Consider the following 25949-nt stretch of genomic DNA (forward strand, 5'->3'; position numbering starts at 1 on the left):
TAAAAAGTTATGTTTTAGTGGAGGGTCACTATTTTTAAAACAGCAAGGTAGATTGAAAGGAGGTGGTCACTTTTGTATTCTGGTACTATGGAATACAGTAGGATGGCCAATAAATTTAAATAGCTGAAGGGGAGTGATGTCACAAAATGATAATTTTGTGCGTACTCACACAAGCCAGTAAAAACAGAGAGGAAATGAGATATATGGTCAAATTAACATAAGGGGAAGGCAACTAGAAAGACAGTGGTCTTTAAGAACACTACAGTATAACCGTGTGGGAGGGTGCTGAAAAAAATTTCTGCCTGACTCACAAGAGACAGAGCTGTGGTCTCTTTTCAAGTTTTAATATGCAGTTAAAAGCAGAATACAAGTAAAACACAAGGTAAATAAAACAAATCACAGTATTCAAAATAGAAAAAGGCAATAGAGTAATACAACAAATAAAAAAACAAACTAACGTTTCCCTCACAGCAAAGTGTAACAGAGTCTGGGTGAGCCTTTCTAGTAAAGCATCTTCCATATGGATCCCAGATGTCTTTGAGCCTTGACCCCCACATCATTTTATGCCACAGGCACAGCCAGCTCAAAGCCTCCAGACCACCCAACAGGGTTTTATGATCTCTTCTGTAAGAGGCCAGATCAGATTCTGGCACCACCTGTTGGTAGGGAGTTCTGGAGTAAGGGGGTGCCCGTAGATGCAGTGGCGGCGACCATCAAGAAGGAATTTGCTGAGCAGAGTTCCTCTATACATCCTCTTAACAGGGAGTCTAGGACATTGGACAGATTTGTGAAGCATGTATACACTTCAGCAACCTTTGCCCTTAGGTCGCTGAACTACTTGGCACACTTAATGAGATTGCAAAGGGACTTGATCATAGAACTTTCAAAATCCTTTTCGGAGACCACTACTGCTGAGGCTCAATCTTCTGTGGCCTCACAGTTGGCTACCCTTCAGTTTATTTCAAATTCATCCATGAGAATTATATCACATGCAATTGAAGGTGCCTCAATGGCAGTGGGTTCGGGCATTTCTATCAGGAGACATGCCCAGATGTGCTTGGGTGATTTTGTGGAGCTCTTCAAGTCCTCTTTCGTTAGTGCAACCTTTGACAGCAGCTCTTTGTTTGGCCCAAAAGTGAAGAACACACTCTCCAGGCGTGAAAAAGATGGAAAGACCCTCTCTGCAGTGAGGGTATGTTTTTCAACCCCTTAAAGATCCTTTTCTAGGAATCAACGAGGTGGTTGAAAAATGTTGTTTAGGAAGTCCCACGGTCCTTTCCAAGATCCATGTGGAGATGGTTCCCCTAGGGGCAGAGGGTGGCAACTCAAATGGACAGCGACGCCCACATGGCAGAGAAGGCTCTCAAAACCAAGCTTTCAAAGATCCTTTTTGTGATAGACCCTAAAAGCACTCCTAAAAGGACACTCTATTGTTGCCCTCTGCAGGCAGTCAGGGGTCGATCTTCTCTGCACCAGAGAGCCTGGCTAGACATAAAAGATTCTTGGGTGCAGAGGATTATTTCCAGAGGTTATATAATTCCCTTTTCCTTTCCACCTTCATCTCTATGCAAATTTCCTGATGTTCTACCCAGTCAGAGGAAAGCAGCTGCACTAGAAATACTAAAGCTGCTAGAAAAAGAGTCATCCAAGAGTTTCCACCAGACCAGATAGAGTCCAGAACTTAGTCAAGATTCTTTTTACTGCCAAAGACAACAAGGGACGGGAGACCAATTTTGGATCAGAGCAACTTGAACATGTCATTTCAACACACACAGTTTCAGATGGTCACAGTTCAGTCTTTTCTGCCTGATAGACCTTCAGAGGATATATACTGTCACATAAAAATGAAGAGACAAACCAGAAGGTATTTACGCTACTGGCTGGGAGCCAGTCATTATCAGTTCAGAGCACTTCCCTAGCTGGAAGTCCAGCAAGGATTTAAAAGCTTAAGCATCTTCCTTTTGTGCTGTACGTCCAATCTGTGACCAAAGCATGTCAAGGCTATGTGGTACATAAGGAATGTTTGGGCATAAAGTATCTCAGAACCTTCTCACCACCAGCCCAAACAGTGGACCCAAGTTTCTCGGTTGGACACACAATCATTAATGGATCTATTTGCCTTGGATGGATAAGTATCCCTATTGAGGAATCTCTTTTTTCAAAAATTAACCTTTTTCATTTTACTAAGTCAGGAAGATGTGATTGAAGGAGGCAAATACCTTACAGAACAACCGTGTTAAATATATTTTGTACCTAGGAGCCAATCATGATTCTAGAAATTGGTCTGTTTGCCAGTCCTTTGTCCCTAAGATCCTCAGGAGCTGTTTGCCTGTGTTAAAATGGATACCAGTGACTTTCCACATTAGTCAAAAAAGAGATTTAAAAGGACCAAATCGGATGCTTCGGCTGTCTGGTCAAACCCAGACAGCTCTGTTGTGTCTGTTGATGAGTCCTTCAACCATCCGGATGCTTCGGCTGCAACCCCCATCAGAGGCCATCAAGGTGCTGCCTCTTAGCATGTCCACCCCAAACAATTCTGTCACAAAGGGAGAACCAGCACTGATTATTTCAGAGGTTACTAACTGCATTCCTTAAATTCTTGTTAGAAAGGCAGTACTGATTTCGTTCACTGAGGTACATCAGTAGTTGGAGCCTTCTCAGTTTGGTAAAGCTCCTCTTCAAGAAGAAGCAGAAAATTAATCATACCTCTCCCTTCCCTGCTGTCAAGGATCCTCATAAGGAGTGGTGTGAATTTTCCCACTGACTTTTCAAGGCTTTAATCTCTCTTAAGCCACCCTCATTTCTTTACGTATGCCCCCGTACTTCCACTTCGTCCCCTTTGAAGAGCATAGAGATGCTTCAGTCGAGGAAGAGTTTTATTGTGAGGAGGATTCCTTGACTTGCTGTTGTTGTATTCACTCTCCTGTGGGTTTAAGTCTGAAGAAGAAGACACTGTGTCCCTAAACACTCCTTTGGAGATAGGGTACTAAAAGGTAATGCAGCATTTTCAGTGTTAGGGCATATAGGTGTCAGACATGCAAAAGAGAAATTATGGCTCGATATACTTGGGGGTCCCAAAACCATCTGCTATCCTTCTTGTGCTTGATGCTTTGTAAGATACCTTTATCATGGCTTCTGTGAATTCTGAGACCCAACTTTCAGCCCCAAAGAAGCCTTACAGATTTTTTAAAGTACATAATTCTCATATATTTTTGTATAAGACTCCCTCTTCTGACCCTGCTGTAATTTTCCTTGAATCAGATAAGCCTGCTAAGCAACTGGTTTCTACCAACACTTCTCCTGATGATAAAGATGCCTCCCCTTTCATGCTGTTAATTATCAGACACATATAACCAGGTATTTATCGTCTTTACTGGGGGACATTGGTAAACTTGTATCTTATATGCTTGATTCTGAAAGCAAATTTTTCTGCTGTTTTTTGACGGAATTGTGCTTCCCAAGTGGCTAAGCATTCTACTAAATTCACCTATGATGCAGCAGGTGCTTCCTCCAGAACAACTGCTATTTGTACTGTTCCTGAAAAGACTTTCATACCTTAGGCTCCAGTTTTTTCCAGAGGATGCTAAATCTAAAATTTTGGATGTCCCTGTGGATAAGAATACTCTTTTTGGTCTTGCTGCTGTTGACATTGTCAAAGGCCTTCATGAGAGAAACAAGATAATGCAAGATTTTAAACACAAAATTTCCTGTCTTCTGTCCATAATTTTCAAAGGAACTACCCTTCTATGGTTGGTCCCTTTTTTCAAAACAACAGCCCTCACCCCCAAAGCAAAAAGGGTATTCAAAAAAAGACCTGAGGACAAACCTAAGTAGGAATTTAAGGGGTCTAAACACCCATTTCCTGACAAACCAGCTTCCTTGTGACTACCTTTGCCTCCCATCCGCTTCCCCACCTCAGCTTAAGTTTAACCCCTCTTTGAAAGAAACATTCCTAGTCTCTTCCAGTTTGGGTATCAGTCACCAAAGACCATTGGTTTATTTCAGTAATTCAAGATGGTTGCAGAACGTCATGGCTTTTTCTTCAACATAGATAAGTCATTTCTCCTGTTTCATCATTTCTCCTGTTCCATCAAGACAACTCCATTTAATCCCTCCAATTTTGAAGGTGTTATTTCTTCAAGGTATGATAGAATTGGTACCTACCCATAAGAAGGAGACAAGGCTCTATTCATGGCTTTTCCTGGTCCCCAAAAGAGGGAAAATGGAGAGACCAGTTCTGGGTTTGTCATTTCTCACCTTGTTTGTGAGCGTCCCAGTTTTCAAAATGCTTACTCTTCAGTCGTTTCTTCATATGATTCTTCTCCAAGCTTTCATGGTAACCCTGGACATAAAATGTGTATCTTCACATTCCAATCCATACTGATCACAAGTTTTTAAGGTTCTCTGCTTAGAATGTAATTTTCAGTTGTGTACTTTGCCCTTTAGGCTGTCTACTCCACCAAGAGTTTTCTTAATGTCTAGCTTTATGCAGGCTCCAGGGAATGTAGATATCACTAATTTGGATGACTTGCTCTTTCAGGCTGTTATGAGTGAGAAAGTCCTTCTGTACCTCAGCTTTACAAAAACTTTGAAAAGGCAGTGTCCCTTCATTCCTCTTCCTCCTTGCCTGACTTCTCCAGTGCCAGGACTATTAATCAAACCCTGGTCACCTGGGTCACAATCAGGGCACCATCCTTCTGTGGCACAGAGCCCCAGGCACTTTGCAATTGTTTGTCAAGATAAATCTAAGTATATTACTGTTAGATCTAAAAACTATTTCTCATGTTATAAGGTTTGTGCTTAGCATTGTTATTTTTCTTATGTTAAACCATTTATTGCAGGTTTTATAATAGTGGCAACATTGTTTGCATTATATAATTACACAGATGTTCTCCCTTTTCAGGAGACTTTTTCACTTACTGTCCACTAATCATGTCTGTTTTATAAAGTTTCATAGGTTCGTAGGTGTATACTAGGCTAACAACTACTAGGGCCCTTATAAACCTAACTGTGCAACCCAGTTGTGATCAAAAATTTGATGTATATTAGATTTATAGATGGTTTAAGGAGTGATTTACTCACTGCCTCTGTCCATTAGAGACATGACAGCCAGACCAAGGGTTATTCGAGTTCCAATTACCCATCCATTGGTCCAAGTTGCACTTAAATAGGGATATGGAGGAACTCTACTTCACCTGAAATGGGTATCCTGTTCCAGACAATGGGAATTCTCTATGAATTATATCTGTCTCTCCAACATGTCCTGTTTAAGTTGCAAGCAAAATTTATGTCTATTATGAGTACTCTAGTAGTTCTGATACTGTTTGTTTTGTAGATGTGCAAAAGGTTCATCAAAATAGAGTCCAGGGATGCCTTGTATGCCAGACAGAGAACACCTCACTGAAGTCTGTACGATACCGAGCAAAGAGGCAGGGCTTTGTGGTGATCATCGTAGGGCTTTGAGGTGATCAGCACAGGAAATTGTGTTTACCCCTTATATCCTTTCTGTACGGAACCTTTGTGGACATTCCAGGTGCTGCATGTGTCTAGTCAGATACATACCAAAGGGGGCATTATACTCTGTGATGGATCTGATGAGGGCTGAGTACAGTGGTATGGTGACCTGTCTGTTCCTAGAAACCATGCACTTGCTTATAAGTTGAGCAAAATAGAAGGATTTTCTTACTACCTTGGACACATGTTGGTCAAATGCTAGATTACCATCTACATGTGTTCCCTGATCTCTGACTGGTGATTCGACTTTTAAGGGTCTTTTATTGATGATTTAGTTACCCAGAATGGCAGACTTCCAAAAGGTATACAATGCATTTCTTGGTATTGAGTTTTAAGCCATGACTTTGGCACAAAGCATTTGTCTTTATTAGACCTTCCTGAAGGGAATTCAGTGACTGCTTCCAGTTTGTGATTATGTGCTAACCTGGTTAGCCAGAGACCTTTGACATTAGCTTAGACATCCGAGAAGTAGATGCCAAAGAGGAGTGTGCCTAGCACAGAGCCCTGGGTCTTTTCCCAGTCTCCCAATCTTTCATCAAATACAAACTGAAGTTACCTTATTTTATCTAAGGTACTTGAGCTACCATGCATGCTGTAGCAAGTAAAACATAAAAAAAAAACATGTTTGTCCCTGTCCATATTCAAGTGCAACCTCGATCTGTGGATTGGAAACAGAAAATTTACCCCATGACTGACTGCTGTATTACTAATTGCAGAAGCAGCTCCTAAATACTTTATCCCATGCATGTTTTTTTTTCATATTATCTGTGATATGATCCCAGTTATTGTCATTGGGGATAATATATAATTATTGACCATGGGATGAGTAAAGCCAATCTCTTACCAAATGGAATAGGTTAATTAAAGTGCAAAAAAAAAGGAAGGTAGCTAGGCTTTAAATGGCCTTCAAGGGCAGCTAGCCTAGTATTTACTTGTGAACCCATAAGTTAATTTTATTCCTTGACAGCTGTGACTATATTTGGAATTATTTGACTAAAGGCAGTTGTAATGTGTTTTAATTTATAATCCATATATTATCTTTTACTGCTACAGTAACCATTCTCTGAATATTTATGTTATTGTAAGTATAGTTGCACACAACTGGGCAATCACTGAAGAATTTAACCAAGGTAAATTTCTCAAGAAGGAGATCCAAGCTGTCATATATTACTGAGGTCCCCTTGTAGGCTAGATGATAATGTGAGTACCCACATAATGTGATATTTAAATCCACTAAAGAGGGTTTTGTTGATTAGCTGATGAAGTGACTGCTTGGATATATTGTGTTTCTGTAACAAGTATGTTAATTGTTACATCTGTTGAATCACCGAGTTGTGTAGACCTTGAACAGTTCTAGACAAACAGTTTACTAGTGAATGTTCATAGCTTGTGTAGCAAATGAGAGCACTTAAGTTGTATTTTGTAAGGGGGGAATGTGCCTTTGAAAATTTACACGGATGAGTTATGTGCAAAATAGAAAAAATGTGTTGTCTTTGAACTGGTTCACAGTGACCAGTTTTTCCATCCTTTTCTAGGTTTCAAGCATTTGGGGATCTCTTTGATGAAGCTATTAAAATGGGACTTACTGCAATTCAAACTCAGAACCCTGGATTCTATTATCAGCAGGCAGCATACTATGCACAGGAACGGAAGCAGATGACACATCAACTTTGCAGCCATGATGTAAGTTAAGCATTGCATTCAAGGTAATGCATTTTAGAATTTAGTTTGAGTGTATTCTTGTTTAGGACACCGTACCATAAAATGTAAGCATATGATGGTCAAATGAAGATGATAGTATGCCTTAATCACTTAGACTATTTTGACTTTACAGAACTAAATTTGTCAGACTTCAGAATAATGTACAATGATTGATGTAATTCCTCGAGGGAGAGAGGTCTGATCTAGAGTAGGAGGAATTTTCTCTCATATCAGGAAAATAAGAAAAAACAGCCAAAAGGTACCAAAATGAGACCAATAAATCCAAGGTACCAGTGGACCAGAAGCCAGCCCAGAAGCTTTTTAAAACCGATTTAATGTGTGTACAAAACACAAAGTAAACACATAAACGTAGAAGATTAAAAAGCGTTTTTGAAGTGTTTGAAACGAAAACACTGTATTTTAATTGTCTGCATTTTTGTTTACTTTGTGTTTTGTGCACACATTAAATCAGTTTTAAAAGGCTTCCGTCTGGCTTCTAGTCCATTGGTACCTTGGATTTGTTTATTGTTCTTTCATATCAGACCACTTCTAACTCTGAAATAGCCTCAGCGATTGTAGTTTTATTTAACTAAGGGATAGGTTGAAAAGCTGATAGTTGCTCATTAGGTCTGAATTCAGCCGCCTTGCATAATGCTGTAAAGGTGTACTAGATTTGAGGTGAGAATATCCATTCTTGTCAACCAACTAGACTAAAGCCATAGGGCTTTTGTTCATCTTAGCATCTGAAACTTTCACAGATTACTTAGCTGATCAGCTTTTGTTTATAGTGCTCTGTCATCAAGCTTCCTTTCATGTCTCATTTGCTTTGCGTAAATGTTTTCATTGGAGAAGTAGCCCTGGCCTATGGTTTATTTGTGTAAAAAGTCTTGATGAAAATTCACCAACTCTCAGGTTTGTCTTTTCATTTTATTACCTTTGTTGTTGAGATTGTAGCCTTCTGGACTGCATCTAACTACAGTAATGTTTTAGTAATGGGTGACTCTTATGTCAGGCATGCAGACACTACCCTCACCAGGCTGGATAAAAACAGTACGACTGCTCTCTTTCTGGAGCCAGGAACTGGGACATAACAGGAGCACTTATAACCTTCCATCCTGACAGATGTGATTATGACCTGGTAGTGGTCCATGTAGGAGTGAATGACCTTAGGCACTGTACCCAGAGGGGCAAGCAGAAGGATATGAGTGAGCTTATCATGCTTGTGTCTGAGACAGGAAAGACACTTGTCTTGAGAAGTATTTTGCCATCACCCGGAATGATGTTGAGATTCAAAGAAAAGATAATTGGCTATGTAGTTGGTGCCATTCTGGGTGGATCCAGTATGTGTCAGCTTGGGATGTGGTGACTGCCAAGGCTTCCTGCATTGACAGGGATGGTCTGCATCTCTCTTACCAAGGCTTTCACATTCTCACTAAAGATTTTTCTGGCCGCATATTGCATTTTTAAGCCAGAGTCCTTCTGTTTGACATTCCAGCCAAGTCAAATCTAATTTGTAGCACATTAATGTGGCTTTGTGTAGTACCAGAAGTCCTAACAAACAAAGCAAAAATGCTCAGACTTGCGGCTGTCCTCAACTTGATGACATTTATGTATGTGTAGTTACAGAGACATGGTTTCAGAAAGCTTTCTTGTCTGTTCTTAACTCATTACATCCGAGTGACGCCTCCAGGTGCATCTGCAGGTAACTCTTACTGATGCATCTAGGCATCAAATATTGTTTGTTCATATTTGCATCAATAGTTACAAAACTATATATAAGGTTTTAAAAGATTTCATCTTAAAGCTTACACAATAGCAAACAACTGCATTCATATTTGACATCTGTCTAGTGCAGGTAAGTAGATTTTAACTGTTGTTTTTATGGTATTAATTTATATAGATATAATTTTCACATTTTTCTAAATATCTCAGCAACCAGTTAACACAGACAGAACATAGCTCATATGAAAGCTCTCAGCTAGATGAATAAAATGCTACTGACAGTATGTGTGTAACTTGAATGGATGCTGAGATATTGTAAGTTGTTTGCAAAATATTACAAATGTAATAGCTACTGTGTTTGCTGTGATTTATAAGAAACTAAAGAATACCACCACTATAAAAATAGTTTGTGCTGAAGAGTTTGCCATTTGTACTACTTTAATAATCCATATGGTTCCAGAAATATGAGTATTTGTTTCAAGTGTGAGGACATAATTTGATTCTGTGAAAAGGCTTATGCCACCCATTGAAAGTTACAGTGCAAATTTCCTGAGCTCCACTGGAGTGAGTATAGTGCTTACTGTGTCTTCAAATATACTTGGCAGTTGTGTGAGAATATCAGTATTTGTCTGTGATTATCTTCACCTCACAGATTACACAGGCCACTGCATTTGAACTTATCCAAATCACCATAAACAAAACAAGCTACCACTTCATAGATAGCTGTATGATGCTCTCTTTGTCCCCCTCTAAGCACAATAGCTATTTTAACACCTTAGCTGAAATCCCCATTAAACCAAACTCCCTTCTACTGGGCAACTTCAACTATCCATCAATAAACTAGGCTGACCTACACTGCCAGTGGGTGGCATGCCCAGTGCTTTCTTGACATAAATACTAACCCTCCTTTGCAAATAGTCAGCCTTCCTATGAGGGGCCCCAATAACCTTGATCTCATTCTCACAAATATGACCACTTCTTGTGCATCTCTATATGTATCATCCTGCCTTGCTGAAGCAGGACATAAATTAGTGACCCTTTCCTTAAAAAACTGATCGTGTCTCTCCTTTAAATACCTCTGTTTTTAGGGACTTTTCAAAAGCGCACCTTTTTTACTTCCTCAGTGACATAAATGTTGCTGTAGTTTTGCTCCAAGTGAAGCCATTGCTAAAACTTGCCCATGTCTCTGACTTCTATCCCCATTTAAATAGTTGTATTAATAAGGCAGTCCCTGTCCATGTCAAATGTAATAAGAAATTTAAAAACAATCCTCTGTGGTAGAATATTTGTATAAATAATTTATGTAAAAATAGAAAATGATTGCTTAATGTTTATAAGGGGTCTCATTCTACTTACATTAAGAGCACACTTAAACTAGGAATCCATTAAAATGATCTTAGGCCTTTATTTCATTTCATTTGAATAGCCTAAATAAATGTATCCTTAGTCTTTTCTTATGGTCATTGTGTAGTCCATTCTTCCCTGTTTGAAATAAGGAGATGGAGGTGTGCTGTTTGGACCACCAGGACACTTATAAAGATTGTGAATGAGTTCAGTAAGTTTCTATGATTGAGAGTTAGAGCCAGCCATTATCAATTCTGGGCCCTTCTGAATGGACTTGCCTCTTCCCCAAAAGTGTTCTCTAAATTGATGCTTATATAAAGAATGAACCAGAGGCTGCAAGGGGTGATGGGTGCTACCTTAGATGACTGATTCCTATCTGGTCCAACTTGGAGCAGTTTGATTTCTGACTGGGAGTCTTTTGTAGTCTTTATGGTGTTCATTGTGATACCCAAAGTCTGAGATGGAATTCACTCAGTTGCTTAAGTCATCTGTGCATGTTGGACACTCTCTCATGTAGGACACACCTTCTTTTAGTCAGGAACCTTCCTTTACAGCTATGCCTAAGGCCATTCAAGCTCATTTAGTCCCTGCCTCACTTTGCTCAAAGACTTGTTATTGAGGGCAGTAACTATTTGTATGGCAACAAATGCCAGATCTCACATGACATTTCTGTGATGGCCGTTAAAAGTTCAGTGATCTCAACTGAAAGATCCCCTTACACAACTCATAAAAGATTCCAGGACTTGGAAGTTGAAATAGTGGACACATACTAACCTCAGCATTGGACAATCCATTGTTAATCTCTGCCCCTTTAGTGGCAGACAACTTGGATGACTCTGCCCTAGTGAGGGGGTCATTGTCAAGATGAGATTTGGCCTAGGAGTATTATCACATACAGAGACCAGTCTGCACATCAGCATTTCAGAGGACAGGACAGTTCTGCTCATGTTGCAAGACTTTTAGTACTTCCTACTTCAACATACCAACTGCCATAATGATGCCATCCAAACTGACAATGTGGTAGTGGTTTGATACTTAAACAGGCATGGAGAGAATTGCTTCTGTGCCCCCTACCCCGGTCATGAAGCAGTGGGAGCATAGAAATGGGCTGTGTCTATACAGTACTGTCTTGAAAGCAAGACACATTCATGCAGAGACAGTTTCCCATATGAGCAGGCTCATTTACCGTTTGCTGCTGCTGCCACACTGGTGTTCCCTCATTCAGTCAGTGGTGCAGAATATGTTCCATTGGTAGGGGAAGCCTTGGTGTGATATGTTTGCATTCCTGATCAGCACAAAATGTAACATCTTTTTTTTCTCATTCCTGTCTGGGAGAATGTCCCAGGAATGCAGCCATTTGAGATGGCCTTCCGGACTCCTTTATGTTTTCATCATGCTTTCATATTCCGAAATTCATTCAGAAAGCCAAACTGAACAAGTCTGCGGTTATTCTTATAGCCCCATACTGGCCTCAAAAATGTGATTCCATCTGCTTTGTCATCATCTTTTGGATAAGCTACTGTGACTGGGATTCTTTAGAACCTTTCTGGCCCACCGTTTGACTTTATCCAGACCCTGTCTAATTGCATCATTATTCCAGTTACCGTAGTGACATGGGAACCCTTTTACCCTGACAGGGTAATCCAGATTCTGACTTCTGCTCAGAGGCCTAGTAAGAGAAAAAGTGCACAGAAGTAAATGGACTCTTTTCTGTATTGGCTGCTTTCAGATGTTTGGATTCTTTCACTGTTCCAGTGTTGTCAAGTTGTAGACTACCTTTTTTAGGTCTTTGCCTAGTTATTAAGCATGTCGTCTTTATTAAGATGAACTTAGCATCAGTTTCAAACATCCATCAAGGATGTGCTTTTCAGTGGTGTCCTTGAAAGTTTGTACGGCCTTTCTCAGAGGTACATGTCTTGTCTAATCTTTGTAATGGATCCTGTTCCTCATTGAGACTGGTATTTTGCTTTAGAGAAGTTGACTCTTCTGCATTTAAACTAAATGCCAACTCTTTAAAAGACTGCAATACCAGCACCTGAGTTTTGAAACATGTTTGGCTTTAAAGGTAGTCCCAAGAGGGCTCCATGCTTTGAAGATGCTTACATATGATGAACAATACCATATGTAAGTGGCAGCTTCTTTAATATACAATGTAGTATGGATTATATCTTCTTAATGAATAACTTTTTCAGTCCACTTGAGAAACAAACAAATGAAGGTATTACGAATTTACAAAATAAAATTGGAGTGCTCCCGTTTTTTATGAATAACAAGGATTTAGAAAGCATGCAGGAGCATTTGCACACTTTTGAATTCAGACTAATTGTTATTAAACAAAGAAAGATTAATAGATATGTGCAAGATTTTAGGAAAGGAGCTGTATTTACTTGGCCTAGGATGGCGGAGCAGCACTTTGTCACACCTGGTGGAGAATATGAATGAGGAGCCTTCTAGCAATAGTAACCAGTAAATGGAAATGAACACTCCTCATTAGGCACCTATACAAGTCAATCTAGTCGTAGTGATCAAGACACCTATTGTTGATGCATATCTAATGTCATTTTTGGACCCCCTGAATCCTCCATCAATTCTACAAAACCACCTGCTTTCTTTGAAGCAACATGGCAACACAGGCCAAAAAAAAGCAGGAGGAGGAAAGGGAAGTTATTTCAGCCATCAGAAGCACTGCAAGAACATACACTAGTACAGGACAGTTTGCAAGATATTGTTTTTAACTTATCTTATGTGCTTAAAATGAGCATTGCTAAATAAAGGTATGACTTTTGTACCGTCTTCCTATGGAAATGGAAATGACTTTCTTACAGATTTAAGACTATTTTCTCATTTATTAAATGTAAAACTGTTATTTCCTCCTTCACATACATACACAGATGTGTGTAGTAGAACTAGTACTTTTGTTCCAAACAGCCCACCCATGATTTATGCATTTCAACAAGCATGTGAATTGGATATGAGGGCATTATTTCTGGATAAGACTAAGAAGCTTCATAACCTAACAACTAGAGAAATGGAGGCTCTACTTGTATCTAATAATGATATTTTAATTAAAAATGCAGATGAGAGACATTGTCATCATGGACAAAGAATATTATAATTCCAGTAGGCTTTCTTTATTACAGTATACTGTCACATGTATGGTCTTGAATAAAGTAGATTTTGGGATGATCATTAATAAGGTCAACAATGACGTTTTTTTCACTGCACCTTGAAAGCCTCTTGTCTTTAGAGCATATGAATTATTTTTATGTCTCTTATCCAATAATTCCTGTATTTTATGATCTCCTCCAAGTACACTGGAGCACAGAATCTCCAACAGTGAGACCCATAACCTCCTCTAGGGGGTGACAGAACCTCTGTTTAAATACCTAAAGACAAAGTTGGATGATGTTCTATCATCTAGAAGTTATATAAAAGGCAGGTTTGATTTTTTTGAACATCTTTATAATTGAACTGTGAAGTTATCTGGACATTATTATGATAATGTATATTCATTCGAAATCACTGTAAATAATGAATCAATTTGGTATAAATTCTGCAAAAATGTTTCTTTAACTACAAATTCTAGTTTAAGTAAAGCAGAAATTCATCTGATATGCGAATTACTGGAGTTAGTTTTGACCAAAAATGTTGTTGTGCATGATGAACTAAGTTATTTACAAATAAAGGATGTTGCAGTGGGCATACCAGTAGCCAGTTCTTAGCTAAGTTTTATCCCAGTGGGAAAATGATTTTATATTTTCACAAACAAATTCATTTTTAGATAGAGTCTAGTTTTATAAATGGTTTGTGGATGACCTCTTTCTATTGTGGGAAGGTGAGCCTACAGATTTTACTTTATTTATTGATTTTTTTAACTAGCACAGTAAACTCTCTGACCTTTAAGTCATTGATGTCCGCATAAAAAAATACATTTCTTGGATGTTACTTTGTCTGGTATTGGAGAATTAGCTGCCACCGCATACAAAAACAGTGTAAAAAAGTATACATTTTACATAAATCTAGTATGCATCCACCATTTATGTTTCCTAACATCTGTAAGAGCCAGATGGAGAGGGTAGCTAGATTGAATACCAATGATGAAGTTATGAATAACCAATTATTTGACCTCAAGAAGGTTTTATCTAGGGAATAATGAAGAGGTTGAAAGAGTATAAACCAATTAAAGAAAAAAGAAATGATAGAACATGACCAGCATTTGCAAGTAATAGGGAAGCAGAAGAGGGGCAAGTAAAAAAAAAAAAAAAAAAAAAAAAAGCTAATAACCATGTTAGATTTATTCATACATATAATGCTTATTCTAAGGGAATACAGGAGATCATTAAGAAAAACTGGTTAATTTTGCAAGGTTTGAAGGACACAACTCTACAAGAGTATATGATTGCACCATATTTTGAATATAGAAAGGCAGTGAATTTGAAAAGCAGATTATTTTATAAAGAGCAGAAGAAAGGTCATAAACATAATTTAACTAAAAAGGCACATTTCCCTATTTTAGCTGTGCTTTCTGTAAATATATGAAGAAAGGAAAAATAGATAGCTTTATGCACCCAGTGAATAGAAAGAAATATTTGGTAAATGGGACTGCAACCTGTAACATGACAAATGTAGTACATCTTGCCCTGTGTATGAGCTGTGAAGCTTTCTATATGGGTAAAACTGTAGGCTGAAGGACCAGAATATGTAATCACATATCTGATATAAGAAGATAAGTTCAAACTAATGTCTTGTTTAAACACTTAGAATATTGCAGGTGAAGGACACACTTACTTTTATGAGCATTGAGGTAGTATACCAGTCAAGGGAGGTGACTTAGTAACTAAAATAGAAAATTTAGAATATAAATAAATTAATCAATTACATGCAGACACAATACATGGTTTAAATGAAGCAGTAAACCTGAAACCTGTTTTGAAATTATTACAACAGAAATGTAAATTATACTATTTCTTAAAATGTAACTGTGATGTCATTTGGTCATGTGGCCCCAAAAACTTTTGATAAAACAGTTTGTGAAAGATTTTTAGCTCGACTTTATTAAAATTATTTGATCAGGAACACAATCTGTGTTTGGTAAAGCTGTTCTTGTTGCATTTAAACAAGGCATAGTTGTTCTAAGGACCTAAACCTTGCATTTGATATAAACAGGACATGTTGGAGGGACAGATGTCTTTCTCAAAAATTATCCCTACTCTGGAACAGGCAGCCCATTCATATGAAGCAAAGCTCATCCCTAACCCTATTCAAACGTAACTTGCACCACTGGATTGGACATGGCAAATTTACCCCTACTTTGGCACCTGTGTGTTTGCAATGGACAGGGACAGCTTATGAACACTTGATGTCCACAAGCATATATCATAGCCATAAAATTCCTTGTAGTATTGACACATGGCAACAATATTTTGGAAAATTTGTGGTAATCTTGGCTAGGCTTGAAATGTCTGTAGGACCAATAGCGTACTAACCACCTATGAACCTTTGGACACTGCAGTAATTCCTCGGGCCAAAACACTCCATCCTTAACTGCTGAGGACTACTGACCTATAGCAAACACTGGCACTATAGTCAAACTACTTTCACTTTGATTTACAATGACATTGGGCTACATTACTAAATACAGCATATTGTCTGAAAGGTAACATGAATTCAGACCCAAGTACAGCACTGCGACTTATCTTATTACTCAGTAGCCATTAGAGGTTGGTGTAATGGTTAAGGTGTTTGACTCACAGGCACAAAGTACAGTGTTTGATTCTCACCTTTGGAAAGGAAATTGGTTAGGCTTAGAATGGCCTATTAAGAAAACTAGCCTAGTAATGAGCTATAGATTTACATATCTAAGGAAAAGGTAAAAAAAAATTTCCATCCTAATTATATAGCAGTATTCATAAGCTCAGCTTGTGCCCCACAGCAGGGTTATGATATTGAAGAAAAGAGTGCACTCATACAGCAGTTGTGGAACCTACTAGATAAAGCAGGACAACATGAATTGGTGTTGATAGTGGGTGACTTGAATGCACATATTAGGAGAGACAGAACAGGATACGAGGACTGCCTGGGTCCACATGGGTGGGGAAAGAGGAATATTGATGGAGATGCCATTAGAGACTTCTGTCCGGCAAATGGCTTGATAGTAGCCAACACATGGTTCAGAAAGAGAGACAGTCACAAGATCACATACAAGAGTGGCCAACATGCAACTCAGGTAAACTTTCTCCTAGTAAGGAAAGGGCACTGGGGTAGAATCGGTGATTGCAAAGTCATCCCCAGTGAAACAGTCAGCCGACAGAGGCTTTACTAGAAAACCTCACCCAGACTCTGCCACAGCTTGCTGTGAGGGAAAGGTTAGTTTGTATTTGCTTTCTTGTATTTTTTGTTGCTTTATTGCTGCTTTTTATTTTGTATATTGTGATTCATTTGCTTTACACTGTGTTTTACTTGTATTCTGTTGTAAATGCATATTTAAACTAGGAAAAAGACCACAGCTGTGTTTCTTGTGAGTCGCACAGAAATTAGAATAGGTCATTTAAGGTTAATTATCTGCAAACTGAGGGTGGAGCTAGGAACTAAACTTCTTTTAAGGGGTAAAATATAACATTCCAAGGCTTTATTAGGAAAGCTAACCCTGACTCTGCCACAACTTGGGTGAGGGAAAGGTTAGTTTGTTTTATGCTTTCTTGTATTTTGTGCTGCTTTATTGCTTTATTCTGTTTTTTTATATTTTGATTCATTTTCTTACACTGTGTTTTACTTGTATTTTATTTTTAATTGTATGTTTAAACTAGGAAAAATACCACTGCTGCGTCTCTTGTGAGTCGTACAGAAATTAAGTTTTCCCCACCATCCCACCCTGGTGCTTGTGTGTTTTTAAACTCAACTGTCTTTCTAGTTGCATGCCCCTTATGTTAATTTGACCACATATCTCCTTCCCTCTCCTCTTTCATTGGCTATCATTAGTAACCACAAAAGTATCATTTTGTGAAATCACTTTCCTTAAACTATTTAAATTTATTCACCATCAACTGTATTCCATAGAACCAGAATACAAAGTGCCCACCCCTTCCAGTCTATCTTCCTCTTTTAAAATTAGTGGCTTTCCACTTACATACCTAAAGCTTAAGTTACCCCTGTTTCATATCTAACTGCTTAGTGCACACAACAGCTCTTAGGATATTAAATCATTTTTCTATCTTACCTTAAAAATCTGCAACTAGACCATCAGTTAAAGGAGGGCCCACATTCTGTGTTGAGTAGCCATTTTGGGATTAGTGCTTCTGTTTTGCTCTTGGTGAGAGAAGGAGCATAGGAACATTAGTTCCCGGGGGTTGCTGAACACCAGAAAGCCTAGTAACTGCTTCACAGGTGCCAATATGGAATTTGTGCTTATATTTTGCTCCTGGTTACAGAAGGAGCAGAGTGTATGGATACCTGACTGATGTTCTTCATGTTTCACTGTTGCAGTCATCAACTGTGGGTTATCCATGCTGTGGTAGCCCACGGCTGGCCAGAATATCAGCGTCAATGTTTTTCTACATCAGCTGCTGTCACTTGTTGGCTGACGTCAGGTTGTCAGTGCTATAAACAAAGGCAGCGGATGCCATTACGTCAGTCTTTCTTGCTGGGGAGCCAGTAGCAGCAGCAGTTCACAAATGTGCCAGTCGGTCGCTACCAGAGTTTGAATTACAGCTGAAAACATCTAAAGCTAAGTACCCCATTTGGGGATCCTTTTTTCTTGCACTAACTGATGTCCGAAAAAGTTAACAATTGTCTCGCCCATGGAAAGCAAATACCACACCGAGACTTCCATTCATTCTGCATCACTTGTTTAGGCCCAGACCACGACGTCCCCCGTTGCTGGTTCTGTGCCCTCTTTAATGTGAGAACTATCCATCATAGAGCTGTTTTTGTAGCCAAGTATTTTTCTCTTCTGTCTTCGCATTCCGAAATAGTGTATGTCAGTCAACAGTTCATAGACATTCTGAAAAAATGTAAGGATAGAGATAGAGACAGACCAAACAAGGCTAAGCCTTCTGATGACTCTACCGCTAAGCAGGTAATCGGTTCTCTGGAATTCAGTGAGGTGCTTTCACAGCCCCTGATGCCCGATTCGATACCTTTGCAGGCCTCTACTGAGGCCCTTTCAGTGTCTGGTATGCTGCAGAAATCTTCTTCGTCTTCTGAGCCTTTGGTTCTCTTCGCCTTGGTTGGGTTTTGAGCCACAACACAGGCACCAGCTTCCAAGGAGGTTTTTCTCAGTACAGAATCTAGACAAAAAACGACGTCTTCTCCTCTGACTACCATTTCTCCAGACCGATGGATATTCTTAGGCCGAGAGGCAAGGCCAGTTCTGGAAAACTACCTCTAGCCACCATTTTACCCCTGCTCCACCATCCCCAAGCTCAAATGCTTAAAATGGCAGAGGATCTTATCACCCTTATCAGGGGTAGTCAGGTTGCACCTTCTTAAAGGAAAAGGGACCCTTCCCCTGAAATATTGACAGAACAGGATTCTGAAAAGTCTGATGATTTAGATTTGGAAGAGGAACAACCTCTTACTGCTTATGAGGATTCAGATGCAGTGGAATCCATCCCTTCTGCCTCCCCACCAGAAGATCTTACTTTTGGGGAAACCCTTCACACTCACACCCTCAGGAAACATTTCCACTGGGAATCCCAGGACTTCCCTCAGTTTAAGAAAAGACTAAGATAGTTTCTAGACCTGCCCTAGCACAGACCCTTGCCCCACATCTTAGAGGTGGTTGATGATGTCTTCCAGGAATCCAGCTCAACTCCTGACGCCCTCCCACCTGCTCCCAGAAAACCTGACAGGTATTACAGAGTACCAGATTCTCACAAATACCTGTACAGAAATCCTGCTGCAGACACGGAGGCCATTACACAGGGACCAAAAGGAGCTAAGGCTAGTTCTGCAACAAATCCTACTTCCTCTGACAAGGACTCCAGAGCTCTGGACAGATGGGGTAAAAAAGTATACACCTCTGCAGCCTTGGCTATCAGAGCACTCAACTGCCAGTTCCACATGTTAAAGTATCAACAACACAGTTTAGAACTATTAAAACAAAATATTTCAACCTTTCCTGACTGTGCTAGTTTGAAAGAGTTAGCAGATTTACTGCACTCTACTTGTCAACACTGCAGATATTATGCCCTAGAAGCCTCAAGCAGGGCAGCAGTGTTAGGATCTGTCATTAGGAGACATGCATGGTTGAAGGAAGAACCTCTCCCTGATCATGTCAAATCTAAATTACTTGTTGCACCCTTGGATAAGGACCGCTTGTTTGGAATCATATAAGAAGAGGTGCTTAAAAAGATGGAAGATAAAGCAAAATCTATGCAAACAGTAAAAGATTTCCTTCAGGTACAACCTCCTAGGTTCAGCAGGAATTTTCCCTCAAAACACTGGTTCTTTCCTGCACCTAGCAGACGGTCAAGGTAAGCCCCGCAGGGACAGACCACCCAGACTCCTATCCTAGGGACAGCAGAGAACCAAACCGTAGACGACTTCCACTCCAAAGGCAGGGAGTTCTAAGCCATCTCTCTATGGCAAAAACTCTCACTGACTCCTCCCTCCCCCTCTTTTCAGTCATCAAATACTAGGAGGAAGGCTCTCCCTCTGCAAAGAGAATTGGCTTTCTGTAACAAAGGACCAATGGGTTTTAAAGATCATTTCTCAGGGATACAAATTTTCTTTCAATGAACTCCCAATTCCAAGAGGGTACCCAGACTTGCTTCCAAATCAGTGGGAAGAGGCATTAAAACAAGTCCAAACTCTCATATCCCAAGAGGCAGTAGAACCTGTCCTCTCGGACCAAACAGGCAAAGGCTTTTATTCCAGACTATTCCTTGTTCCCAGAAAAGAGAGAACTTGATGCCCCATCCTGGATCTATCCATTCTGAACACCTGGTGGTCCCGAAATTCAAAAGGCTAACTTTGCAGCAGCTGCTACCTATGCTGACAAAAAAATGCCTGGTTAGTTACCCTAGATCTAAACGATGCCTACACTCCACATCCCCATAAGGGATTCCTGCAGGAAATTAATTCGCTTCAGAGCAGGCTCTCAACACTTTCAGTTCTCTGCACTACCCTTTGACTTATCTACGGCTCCCAGAGTATTCACCAAATGCTTAGCCCTGGTCATAGCCTTTTGCAGACAGAAACATATACAAATTTACCCTTATCTGGACGACTGCCTCATTCAGGCAAATTGCAAAGAAAAGCTCCTCAAGGACCTTCTCTTTGTCAAAACCCTCCCAACCTCCTTAGGGTACACCATCAACGAGAGGAAATCAAGGCAAACACCGTCAAAGAAGATAATTTTCTTGGGGGCACTGCTGGACACAGCATCCCAAATGGCCTTCCTATCCCCAGAAAAACAGAGCTTCCTGCCTCTCTATTTTATCCAGCTGGCTTCCAGATGTCACCTCACTGCAAGGAAGTTCCTGAAAGCCTTGGGGTACATGGCATCTTGCATCCTTCTAATTCCTCTGGCCAGGCTTCATATGAGAAAAATTCAGTGGTACCTAAAGAACATTTGGTGTCAGCACTCTCAGCCTCTAGAGACCTCTCGACCTCTGATCCCCTGCATAAGGGCTGAGTTTCTCTGGTGAGCAGGGGCCTGTGCCCAAAACAAGGGTCTTCCATTCACCCTCCGCCCAATTTGGCAGACCATTACCACGTATACCACAGACATAGCTTGGGGCGCTCACCTAGAAGGCAGGTGCACCCAAGGTCTTTGGGATGCCCAGCCCCTTCACTTACACATCAACCAGAAGTAAATGATGGCAGCACAAAAGGCTCTAACATCCTTCAAACCCCATCTCAAGCCAGGGGTTCTCTTTATCAAAACAGACAACACCACAGTAATGTGGTACATCAACAAACAGGGAGGGACCCACTCTTACCCTCTGTGCAGGCTAGCCATGAACCTCTGGCTGGCAGCGTCTTCCATGGGGACTACACCTGATAGCACAATACCTACCAGGGATCAACACCACCCTGGCAGACCACTTAAGTAGAAACGTACTGGACCCACACGAATGGCAGCTCCACTGAGAAATCTTTTTACAAATCACTCAGGCGTAGGGGACTCTGGAGGTGGATCTCTATGCTTCACATCCCACCCATCAGCTGAAAAAATTCTGTACCAGGGAATATCACCACCTAGCATGGAAGGTGGATGCTTTCTCCTTCCCCTGGAGCACCTTGTTTGTGTACACATTTCCTCCTCTGCCTCTTATCCCCAAGGAACTGATCAAAATAAGGGAGGAGAGACCAAAAGCCATCCTCATTGCCCCAGATTGGTCCAGACAACATTGGTACCCCTTACTGCGCAGCCTGATCTTACAGCCTCCCAGGCAGCTTCCCCTGATATCAGACCTCTTAACTTGGGGGGGGGGATGCTGCACCCAGACCTGCAGACTCTCAAACTATCAGCATGGCTAATACTCTAAAGGCAAACAAGGGGCCCCTTTTAACTATACAGGTGCTAGACATTATCACAGAGGCCAGAAGGCCCAGCACCAGAAAATCTTATCCAGGAAAATGTAAAAGATTCTGCTCCTGGAGCCAGTCCAGAGGGGGAAATACCTCACAACCTTCCATCTTTTATCCTGGACTACCTAGCAGAGCTACTTAAAAGTGGCCTCTCCTTCTCCTCTATTAAAATCCAAGCCTCAGCCATTTCAGCTCTTTTTGATATAGAACAGCCCGTATTTTCCCATCCTTTGATTAAACAGTTATTCAGAGGGGCTTCTAATATCAGATGTCCCAGAAGGCCACCCACTCCAGCCTGGGACCTGAATTCTGTTTTGGAAAAACTTACTTTACCACCCTTCAAACCTACTGCTTCAGCAGAACTAAGATACCTCTCCTGGAAGACTGTTTTTCTGCTAGCTATCGCCTCAGCCAGAAGGGTTTCAGAACTTCAGGCACTGATGACCGTTGAGCCCTTCGTCATCTTCAATGCAGACAGGGTCTCCCTGAGGATTAATCCTTCCTTTATGCCCAAGGTGCTATCTAATGTAACTCTCAACCAGGCCATACATCTACCCACCTCCTTTCCTAACCTTCAAAACAAGGGGGAAAGAATTCTGCACTTACTGGATGTGCACAAGTCAGCTCAGACACAATCTGGACCATACTAAACCCTTCAGGAAAACAGACCAACTGCTTGTCAGCTTTGCCCCAGGGGCAGAGGGGAAGCCCATCTCCAAACAAACCATTTCCAAATGGATATCACATTGTATCCATTTTTGCTACAGTTTGCATGGGAAACCCCCCCCCCCCACCCCAAGTCTACTCGAACCCATTCCACTAGGGCAGTCTCCACTTCCACAGCATTCTTCAAGAGGAGTTCCCACCAGGGACATCCTGGAAGCTGCCACCTGCACTTCTGTCCATACCTTTACCAAGCATTACCACCTACCTCTGTTTTCTAAGGCTAAGGCAGGGTTTGCCTTTGATGTTCTGCAGGGAATGCCACCCCTGTACTCGGCTTTGGGAATCCTCCCACAGGTGAGGACTGCAACAGTGAAACATGAAGAACATAGTACAGTTGTGTACACTTACCATAAACGTAGATGTTCGAGTGTATTCACTGTTGCAGTCTTGGATGTTCTTTGTGTTTCACTGTTGCAGTCATCACCTGTGGGTTATCCCTGCTGTGGTAGCCCTTGGACGGCCCGAATACCAGAGTCAGTGTTTTTGTGTGCTGGCTGCTGTCACCTGTAGTTTGATTTTAGATCGTCAGTACTATAAAGCAAGGCAGCCAATGTCATTACGTCAGTCTTTCTTGCCATGGAGCTCGTAGCAGAAGCAGTTCACACAAGTGGTCGGTTGCTACCAGAAGTCAAATTTCTGCAGAAAACGTCTAAAGCTATGTACCCCGTTGGGGACCCTTTTTTCTTGCTTTAACCGATGTACAAAAAAGTTAACAATTGTCTCGCCTGTGGAAAGCAGATCGCATGCCAAAACTTTCATTCTTACTGCATCACTTGTTTAGGCCCAGACCACGATGTCCCACGTTGCCAGTTCTGTGCCCTCTTTAATGCAAGAACCATTTGCCGTAGAGCTCTTTTTGTAGACAATTATTTTCGTATTCTGTCTTCGAATTCCGATGTGGCATCCGTTAGCCAACAATCTGCTGATATTCAAAAAAAATGTAAAGATAGAGACAGGCCACACAAGGCTAAGCCTTCCGATGAAGCTACCGCTAAGCAAGTCGTGAGATCTCCGGAATTCAGCGAGGGGCTTTCGCAGCCCCTGATGCCTGACTCGTTTTCTCCGCAGGCCTCTGCCGAGACCCGTTCGGAGTCTGGTATGCTGCAAAAATCCACTTTGTCTTCCAAGCCTTTGGCTGTCTCTGCCTTGGTTGGGTCTGAAGCCGCGGCGCAGGTACCATCTTCCAAGGAGGCTGTTCGCACTACTGATTCTAAACAACAAAGCCATCTTCTCTTCTGACTACCATCAGAGACCGACGGTTTCTCTCAGGCCTCGAAGCCAGGCCACTCCTAGCAAATCTACTTCTAGCCACCATCTTGCTACTGCTCCCCCACCCCAAGCTCAAATGCTTAAAATGGCAGAGAATCTCATCTCCCTTATCCGAGGTACTCAAGCCCTCACTTCAAAAAGGAAAAGGCTTCCTTCTCCAGAAATTATGACAGACCAAGAGTCTAAGAAATCTGATTATTCTGTCCTTGAAGAGGAACAACAGCCCTTAACTGTTTGAGGATTCAGATGCAGAGGAATCCATCCCCTCTGCCTCCCCTGCAGAGGACCTCTCTTTCGGGGAAACCCTTCACTCCCTCAATGGCAATCTCAGGACTACCCACAGTCAAAGAAATGACTTGGAATGTTTCTGGACCTGCCCCAACACAGACCCCTGGGCATCCCACATATTCTAGAAGTGGTGGATGATGTTTTCCTTGAATCCAGTTTAGCCCCTGATGCCCTGCCTCCTGTTCCAGCTAAACCCGACAGGTACTACAAAGTACCTGATTCTCACATGTACTTATACAGGAATCCTGCTGCAGACCCTGAGGTCATTACACAGGGAGCCAAAAGAGCTAAGACTAGTTCTGCCAAGAATTCAATCCCTTCTGACAAAGACTTCTTAGCTCTGGACAGATGGGGTAAGAAAGTATACATCTCTGCAACCTTAGTTATCAGAGCACTCTATTCTCAGTTCCATGTGTTAAATATCAACAACACACTTTGGAGCAATTAAAACAGAAGATTTCTACCTCTCCTGATGGTGCTAACTCAAAAGAACTGGCAGAATTACTACACTCTGCTTGTCAAGTGGCCAAGCACTCATTACAATGTGGATATGACTCCCTAGAAGCCTCTAGCAGGGCAGCAGTGACAGGATCTGTTATTAGAAGACATGCATGGCTGAAGAATCAACCTCTCCCTGATCATGTCAAGTCTAAACTTATTGATGCACCCCTAGATAAGGGACGCCTGTTTGGGGAAAAAGCAGAAGAGGTGCTTAAAAAGATGGAAGACAAAGCAAAATATATGCAAACAGTAAAAGATTTCTTTCAAGTTCAACCGCCCAGATTCAGCAGGAACTTCCCCTCTAAGCACTGGGCCTTCTCTGCACCTAGCAGACATGTCCAAAGTAAGCTCCGCAGGGACAGGACATCCAGGCACCTATCCCAGGGCCAGCAAAGAAGCAAACAATGGACCACTTCTGCCTCTAAAGCAGGGAGTTCTAAGCCAAGCTTCTGTGGCAAGCACTCACAATGACTCCCCCTCCCCCCCATGCCCTCCTTTCACTCATCTAAAACTAGGAGGAAGGCTCACCCTCTTCAGGGACAATTGGGTCTCTATAACCAAGGACCAATGGGTATTAAAAATAATTTCTCAGGGCTACAGATTCTCCTTCAGTGAGCTCCCAATTCCAAGAGGGTACCCAGACCTCCCCCCAAACCAGTGGGCAGAAGCATTAAAACAGGTAAAAACACTAATATCCCAGGGGGCAGTAGAACCTGTCCCTCTGGATCAAACAGGAAAAGGTTTTTACTCCAGACTATTCCTTGTTCCCAGAAAAGACGGCACTTGGCGCCCCATCCTGAATCTGTCCAACTAAATACCTCCTTGGTAGTCCCCAGATTCAAAATGCTAACCTTATAGCAGCTCCTGCCTATGCTCACACAAAATGCCTGGCTAGTGATACTAGACCTAAAAGATGCCTACCTCCACATCCCCATCAGGGAATCATGCAGAAAATCCCTGAGCTTCAGAGCAGGCAGTCAGCACTTTCAGTTCTCTGCACTGCCCTTTGGCTTATCTACTACTCCCAGAGTATTCACCAAATGCTTGGCCCCAGATATAGCATACAGGGAAATATTCAGATTTACCCTTACCTGGACGACTGCCTCATTCAGGCGAGCAGCAAAAAGGATCTTCTCTTTGTTAAAAAAAACTCCTAACTTCCCTAGCGTTCACCATCAATGAGAAAAATCAAAGCAAAACCCCACCAGGAAAATTGTTTTCCTGGGAGCTGTGCTAGACACAGCAACGCTAGTGACCTTCCTATCCCCAGAAAAGCAGAGCTTTCCTGCTTCTCTACTTCACCCAGCTGGCTTCCAGAAGACACCTCACTGTGAGGAAGTTCCTGCAAG

The 25949-nt window shown here is 41.3% G+C and overlaps 1 protein-coding gene across 1 annotated transcript in view; it reads left to right on the plus strand.

Moving 5' to 3' along the window:
- TRAPPC11 (trafficking protein particle complex subunit 11) overlaps positions 1-25949 on the plus strand; it is a 2455228-nt gene that overhangs the window by 955161 nt on the left and 1474118 nt on the right. Inside the window, exon 10 of the mRNA XM_044062556.1 lies at positions 7050-7197. Coding sequence (XP_043918491.1) covers positions 7050-7197 — 148 coding nt within the window. The remainder of the gene's footprint in view (positions 1-7049; positions 7198-25949) is intronic.

This window comes from Protopterus annectens, chromosome 2.part1, assembly GCF_019279795.1.
Source record: "Protopterus annectens isolate FY-2018-M chromosome 2.part1, PAN1.0, whole genome shotgun sequence".
Lineage (NCBI taxonomy): Eukaryota > Metazoa > Chordata > Ceratodontiformes > Protopteridae > Protopterus > Protopterus annectens.